The sequence below is a fragment of the Staurois parvus genome, unplaced genomic scaffold, assembly GCF_062004578.1.
Source record: "Staurois parvus isolate SC_StPar_1 unplaced genomic scaffold, SC_StPar_1.0 ptg000418l, whole genome shotgun sequence".
Lineage (NCBI taxonomy): Eukaryota > Metazoa > Chordata > Amphibia > Anura > Ranidae > Staurois > Staurois parvus.
The window spans coordinates 118,020-125,959 of NW_028318214.1; the positions used below are offsets into that span (position 1 = coordinate 118,020).

Below are 7,940 nucleotides of genomic sequence, written 5' to 3' on the forward strand. Positions count from 1 at the left end.
GTCTGATTTCCTTCTGGACAGACAAAATGTTGTATATTATTGTTAACTTATGATTTAAACATGTATTTGTATTTTGCAGAAACCTTATCAATAGCATCCCCTTCTGATGAACTAGTTTAAAACTCAGGAAACTCGTTGAGAAATTAAATGTCTTGCTCCACCCAGTGCAAAAATGTGAGAACACCTCTCTAGACAACCCTGTGAAAATAATACTTGATTTGAATAGATGACTTTTGGATGTATAATTGAATAATACAGTACGTGAAACATTGTAATTGTATTAAATCAGCCATACGTTTCAATACTGTTTTGGAAAAACTTTGTAACCACTTTTTGAACTAATAAAAGGCAAACGTTTCTTTTAATAAGTTGAGGTTATTGTATTAATGGTGATGTTCCATGGGTAGTGTTGGTTTGAGGAGTGTCGAGAGCAACTTTATTTCACCTAACACACAATAATGTTAATTTTAACTGGACAAAAAGGTACCAAAAATGTGAGAAGTTCGTCATTAGGGTTTACATATACTTTGAATAATAATGGGTAATTTAGACTGAGTTAATATGTTTAATTAAAAGCTTGAACCATGGATGACAATGAGACAGAAAAGCTCTTACTACAACCTTTTACAATATTTTGGAAGGGCCACAATATATTCCAATACACTGCAGTGTCAAATGTTCTCAACTTAAGAGAACATATTCTGGTCGTCCAAAGATGACATCCAAAAGTAATTCCATGCTGGTGAGGCAATGTCTGTCAGAAAAGGAAAAAATGAATTTACAAATTAATAATCCGGTACATTGTATATATGGGGCAGTACAGTGGCTACGTGGTTAGCATTTCTCCCTGGCAACACTAGGGTCATTTATTTAAATCCCAACCATGACGCTACCTGCATGGAGTTTGCATGGGTTTCCTGTGGGTGCTGACAGTGTTAATTAGGTACCTGTAATAATATGTTATAGATGAGGGAAAAAAACATGGTAAATCAATTTTAAAAAGTAAGGGTTAATGTAATTAATCTAGGCTAATTCTGACCTGCTTCACCCTAAACTAAAGCAGATTTCAAGAGGCCCCAATGGTTTTCCCTGCATGAGCAAAGCACAGGTTCACTTGAGAATAAAGCAGTAGTAAACCACAAAAAAAAAAATTGGCCCCTGCAGGATAATGTACTAGTACATTATGACAGACTTGCCTTAAAACGAAAGCCTACCAGCGTATGCTGCTGCTGCTGCTGACAGGGCTTCCTTCTTCACCCAGTGTTCCTTCTGGGTTCACGGGCCCCAGCCATTTCAATGGCCAAGCCACGATGACGTCATGCATGTGGGAGTCACAGCCACGGCATACCTCTCTCAATGGAAGGCATGCCCTCCATTGATAGCGCAGTGTGCATGTGCTGGTGACATCACCGGCTACTAAAGTAAATATATCACCTAAACGGTGCACATTTAGGAGATATTTACTGTACCTATAGGTAAGCCTTATTATAGGATTACCTGTAGGTATAAACAAAAAAGCAGACTTTACTACTACTTTAATTTAGACATGTATTTCCATTTTTGCAGCCAAACTGGGATAACACCTGTTTTATATTTTTTTAAATGCTCCCAATAACATAGCATAGCTTAACAAAATGCTGGTTACCATTTTATTTGCTTAAAATGCTTACATGCCCTTCCTGCTTGTAATGTTTAGAAGGGGGCTGTGGGGTAATATTTAACATAATTTACCCTGTGTGCACTGTGTTCGCAACTCGTCATTATTAGCTGTAAACTAGATGTGAACATTGTCTGTCCTATCAAAGGGTTACAAATTTAGAAATTGCCCTACTGCACTGTATTATAATGAGATATAGTTCACTCTGTGCGGGGACAAAGACTGTCCAAAAATCCTTAGAATCAGCAATGGCATCTTCTCTTTAGAAACATAAAAAAAAAACATATATAAATATATATATATATTTTTTTTTTTTTTTGCACAATTCATACATTTGCACAGAGAAAATGTCAGCAACCATCATGAACCTCTGCTGCTTCCGCTTGTTGCCTGACTATCATGCTGTCTGAAAAGCCAGCCACTCAGACTATACTAAAGCCACAGACAGCCAGGCAACTAGCATTTTCAGAAGGCGGCCTGTTGCTGCCTATGTACTTTCTTAGGTCAGGTCTAGTAAAACATTGCTCCATGGGTATGCCCACTACACCCCGGAACTCCTGTGATCCCAGTACAGTGCCAAAGACTGCAAAGTGGTAGACTTTAGAAGAAAAAAAGAAGTGTGGAATTCAGGTTTGAACTGAGCTGAAATGAATCCATGCTGAGCAACATACAATGATGAAACAGAGAAAAAATACCTGTCATGCAGGCGTGCTGGCACTCGAACTTAGTTTTAAAATTGTTTCCATTTCCCAAACAACCACCATAAGTGAATGTGCGGCATGAGTTTGTAGTCCTATCAAAGTAATAGCGCTTCATGTGCCCATTACATGGACCGGAATCTTGAGGTAAGTTACAAATTGATCCTGAAATTAAAAAAAACATAAACACCAAAATATCAATGGAACAAGTTATTACATTATAACATCATGACTATTGCAACATTATTAAAAAGTGTCATCTAGCCTGGATTCGAGGTGTTTTGAGACTAGTTTTGTAACAAGCCAACAAGATGGCAGCACAAGGCTGCACACAAGTCACAGGGAGCACCAACCTTCGGCGTGCCAAAACACATCATCCTGTATACAATTTGGAGCTGTGCAACTGGTGCTATTCTGACCTTGTGAGTTGCCACGTCTGCTATTTCAACTGGGCAAATCTGCCACAGAGACGTTTGACAATGAGTCAACAAGGTGTTTTGAGTGGCACACATGCTTCAAGAGCGGAAGAACATCACTGGAAGACGACGAGAGAGCAGACCTTCAATGAGCTCAACTCCTGAAAATGTTGAAACCATTCAGCAACGTGTGCCTAATGAGAACAATCCACAACATTGTTGCCATTACCAATGTGTCATAACAGTCCAGCCAATCCTCACGTGTGATTTGAACATGTGCTGTGTTGCTGCCAAGTCCGTCCCCAGGCTGCTGACCCAGGAGCAGAAGGAACATCATGTTGAAGTCTGCCAAGAGCTCCATCAGCGTGCCGTGAATGACCTGTCCTTCATGTCCAGGATGATTACTAGTAACAAAACGTTGATGTTTGGGTTTCACACAAAATGTCATGTTTGCTCTTCATTCTAACTTGCTGTCCATGATAAAATAGCAGACGTGGTAACACACGTGGTCAGAATAGCACCAGTTACATACATAGCTCCCAATGTGTTTTGGCACACTGACTTATGATGGTTGGTACTCCCTGTGACTGTGCATGCAGCTTTGTGCTGCCATCTGTTGGCATGTTACAAAATTAGTCTCAAAACTTTTTGATACCAACTCGGATACCACTAATGAATCAACATTGAGAAACACGCAATAACAAACAGAAACAAATACCTGGGTCGCAAAAACTCAAGCAGGCTTCCAGACTTGCAAAATTGTTTTCGTTTCCTCCACAACCGCCATAGACGAAGGTCCGGCAAGTGCCCAGGTGTTTATCAAAGTAAAAGCGTTTTATGAGTGCCTTACAATAACCGGTCACTGGAGGCAAGTCACAGACTCGAACACCTAAATATTGAATAGTAATGGAAAAGATAACTGGTAATAAATGATGACTGCTGGAAATTTACTGAAAAAAGTTTCATCAGAGATGGCTACACCATTAATGAACCAATATTGAGCAACATACAATAATGCACAGAACAAATACCTGTCTAAAGATATTATGTGACAGCACCATGACTATAGTAAGAAAAGTGTCATCTAGCCTGGGTGTACCACTAATGGATAACTAAGGAATCAATACTGAGTAACATGCAATGCCAAACAGAATACAAAGCTGCCAAGTGTGCACTTGCTCTTGCAGGCATCCTTTATAGGGAAATTGTTTGCATTTCGTTGGCAACCACCATAGATGAAGGTCTTGCAAGTTCCCATGCTCCCATCATAGTACTAGAGCTCAATGATGCCGAACATGGACTATGATTTAGAGGTACCAGGAAAAAAAAAATTCTTAAATATGAACTAGCAATGGAAAAACAGATAATGGGTTTTATACACAACTGCTGAAGACTTACAGAAAAAGAAGGGTCATCAGGGATGGATACACCACTAATAAATGAATATTGAGCAACATACAATAGCTGACAGAACAAATACCTGTTTGGCTTTGCACGTGCTCTCACTGTCTTCCTTTCTAACAAAATTGGTTGAATTTCCTTGACAACCACCATAGGTGAATGTCTGGCAAGTGCCCTTCCCCTCATCATAGTAATAGCGCTGTACATATGCCCCACATGGACCGACGTCTGGAGGAGAGTCACAGGTTCCCCCTAATAAAAAAACACTCCTGAACAGGGGCGGACTGACAACTCATGGGGCCCCCGGGCAATAGGGCATCATGGGGCCCCTGTGTCCTTGCCCACACTCAAACCACACCCAAAAAAGCCTATGAAAGGTACCAGGGGCATCTCATGGGGCCCCCTTCTAACCCCGGGCCCTCGAGCAGTGCCCGAGTTCCCAAATGGTCAGTCCACCCCTGCGCCTGAATATAAAATAGCAATGGAAAAAGATAATGGGTGGTAAACACGACTGTCCAAACCTTACAGAAAAGGATGAGATTTAGGTGGTTTTGGACCTTAAGTTTGTTTTGGATGAGATTCACTCTACAAATTGGATATAATTCTATATGATTTTTGTTTTTTTATGTCACGGAATCACATATATATCACTTATTTCCAATTTTTATCCCCGCATTTGGTGTCACGTTAAGCAGTTTGTCTTTCCTGTTTTTTATGTTTATAAACGCTTCACTACATACAAAGATTCTATTAGTGTCACTTAGCCACTAATTTTCACTTTATCCCCAATTAGGGGTCACTGCTATATGGTTCACATTTATTCTTTTATTAGTCATTTATCTGCAGAATTTGGATGTTGCATTTTCAGTTATGTTGTGTTATACTAGCTTTGTGTTTTTTCACGATTAACCACTTTTTCAAAAAAAATTTCTTCACTTATGAGCACTGTAAGTGTTTATTCGAGTAGTTTTTTTGGCAATTACCAGTTTGGCACGGAATATACGTGCAGTTATATTTTCTACATCACTGGTCATTTGTGCAATTTAGAACAGCAGTGGTGGGATTTTATTTTATCACTCATTTGGCACTTATTAAGGATTGTCACTTATAAATCACTGATTTAGGGTGTACTTAGGTTACACCTTAGCTATATTTTGGGGGTTTCACCGTCATATATGATTTTACACATTCATGTGTATTCTATTCTATATATCTTTTTATATATAATTTGACCTCCATTAGTCATCTGTTTTATGTGCATATATTTCAATATTGTCCATTGTGGTATGTGGTAGGGTGTTAGCGGTTGACATTCTGAGCGTTTTGTAGCCCAGTCCAGCCTTGTTTAGGTCTACAATCTTGTCCCTGACATCCTTGGACAGCTCTTTGGTCTTTGCCATGGTGGAGAGTTTGGAATCTGATTGTTTGATTGCTCCTGTGGACAGGTGTCTTTTAAACAGATAACAAAATGAGATTAGCAGCACTCTCTTTAAGAGACTGCTACTAATCTCAGATTTTTACCTGTATGAAAGACACCTGGTAGCCAGAAATCCTGCTGAATGATAGGGGATCAAATACTTATTTCCCTCATGAACAGGCAAATCAGTGCATAATTTGTTAGACATGTATTTCTTTTGAATTTCATGTTGCTATTCTGTCTCTCAGTGTTACAATACACCTGCCATTCGATTTTTAGACTGATCATTTCTTTGTGAGTGGGCAAACATTCAAAATCAGCAGGGGATCAAATACGCATTTCCTTCACTGTAGATAAAGAAGTCATCAGAATTGAATGCACCACTAATGAATCAACGCTGAGCAACACACAATAATACACACAGCAAATACCTGGTTGGCTTTGGCATGCATTTTCACAGGCTTCCTTAGTAGGAAATTTGTTTGCGTTTCCTTTACAACCACCATAGAAGAAGAACTCACAAGTCCCTGTGTTCTTATCATAATAAAAGCGCGGTATCCTTGCCTTACATGGACCCGGTTTTGGAGGCAAGTCACACATTCCCCCTGAAAAAAAAAAAGAAACAACACACTCCCGAATATGAAATAGCAATGGAAAAAGAGATAATGGGTGATAAACACGACTGTTGAAACCTTATAGATAAAGAAGTCATCAGAAATGGATACACTACTAATTAATCAATGTTGAACAACACACAATAATACACACAGCAAATATCTGGTTGGCTTTGACATGCATTTTCACAGGCTTCCTTAGTAGGAAAATTGTTTGCGTTTCCTTTACAACCACCATAGAAGAAGAACTCACAAGTCCCTGTGTTCTTATTATAATAAAAGCGCTGTATCCTTGCCTTACATGGACCCTTTAACCACTTGCCTACCGGGCACTTATACCCCCTTCCTTACCAGGCCAATTTGCAGCTTTCAGCGCTGTCGCACTTTAACAATTGCGCGGTCATGCAAGATTGTACCCATATAAAATTTTTATAATTTTTTCCCATAAATAGAGCTTTCTTTTGCTGGTATTTAATCACCACTGGGTGTTTTACTTTTTACTCTATAAGCAAAAAAAGTGCAAAAAATTTTGAAAAAAAAAAGTTTCTTTATTTCTATTATAAAATTTTGCAAACAGGTAATTTTTCTCCTTCACTAATGTGCGTTGATGAGGCAGCACTGATGGGCACTGATAGGCAGCACTGATAGGCAGCACTGATGGGCACTGATAGGCAGCACTAATGAGGTGGCACGGATAGGCGGCACTGATAGGTGGCACTGATAATGGGTACTGATAGTCAGCAATGATAGGCGGCACTGACTGGCGGCACTGCTGGGCACTGACTGGTGCAACCGCTGGGCACTGACTGGCACAACTGCTGGGCACTGACTGGTGGCACTGCTGGGCTGCACTGATGGGCACTGGTGGGTGGCACTGCTGGGCACAGGTGGGTGGCACTGCTGGGCACAGGTGGGTGGCACAGGTGGGGGACACTGATGAACACTGGTGGGTGGCACTGGGTGGGCACAGGTGGGTGGCACTGCTGGGCACCGATCATCAGGGCATTGATCCTCAGTACCCTGATGATCAGTGCCGATCCCTGCTCTGACAACTGCCGGTTCTCTGCAGTACTTTCCTCACGCTCTGACAGCGTGAGGAAAGTGCAGCCGAGAAGCGGCAATTGCATTTTCCTGTGATCAGCGTGTCATTGGACACGCTGGTAAAAGCCCGTGGTAAAAGGCCGCTGTGATTGGCCTTTTATCACATCACGTGTTCAGCTGTGTCCGTAGGACACAGCGATCACGGAGAGCATCGGGTGCGCGCCCCCGGGGGTGCGCAGGAGAGCGCGCTCTGGGAGAACATCATATGACGTCCACCCAGAACTGGCCGGCCGCAGTTCAGCCATCATTCGGCTATCTGCGGTCGGCAACTAGTTAATGGAGGCAAGTCACACATTCCCTCTGAAAAAAAAAAACACATCTGAATATGAAATAGCAATGGAAAAAGAGATAATGGGTAATAAACATGACTGTTAAAACCTTATAGATAAAGAAGTCATCAGAAATGGATACACCACTAATGAATCAATGTTGAGCAACACACAATAACAAACACAGCAAATACCTGGTTGGCTTTGGCATGCATTTTCACAGGCTTCCTTAGTAGGAAAATTGTTTGCATTTCCTTTACAACCACCATAGTTGAAGGGCTCACAAGTCCCTGTGTTCTTATCATAATAAAAGCTTGGCATCAATGCCTCACATGGACCAGGGTCTTTAGGCAAGTCACAGATTTCG

At 40.9% G+C, this 7,940-nt stretch overlaps 1 protein-coding gene across 1 annotated transcript in view; it reads right to left on the reverse strand.

The window, feature by feature from the left end:
* LOC149454733 (carboxypeptidase inhibitor SmCI-like) overlaps positions 1 to 3,219 on the reverse strand; it is a 28,141-nt gene extending 24,922 nt beyond the window's left edge. The window contains exon 1 of the mRNA XM_089687122.1: positions 3,033 to 3,219. Within this exon, the coding sequence (XP_089543248.1) occupies positions 3,033 to 3,219 (187 nt within the window). The remainder of the gene's footprint in view (positions 1 to 3,032) is intronic.
* Between the last annotated feature and the right edge of the window lie 4,721 nt (positions 3,220 to 7,940).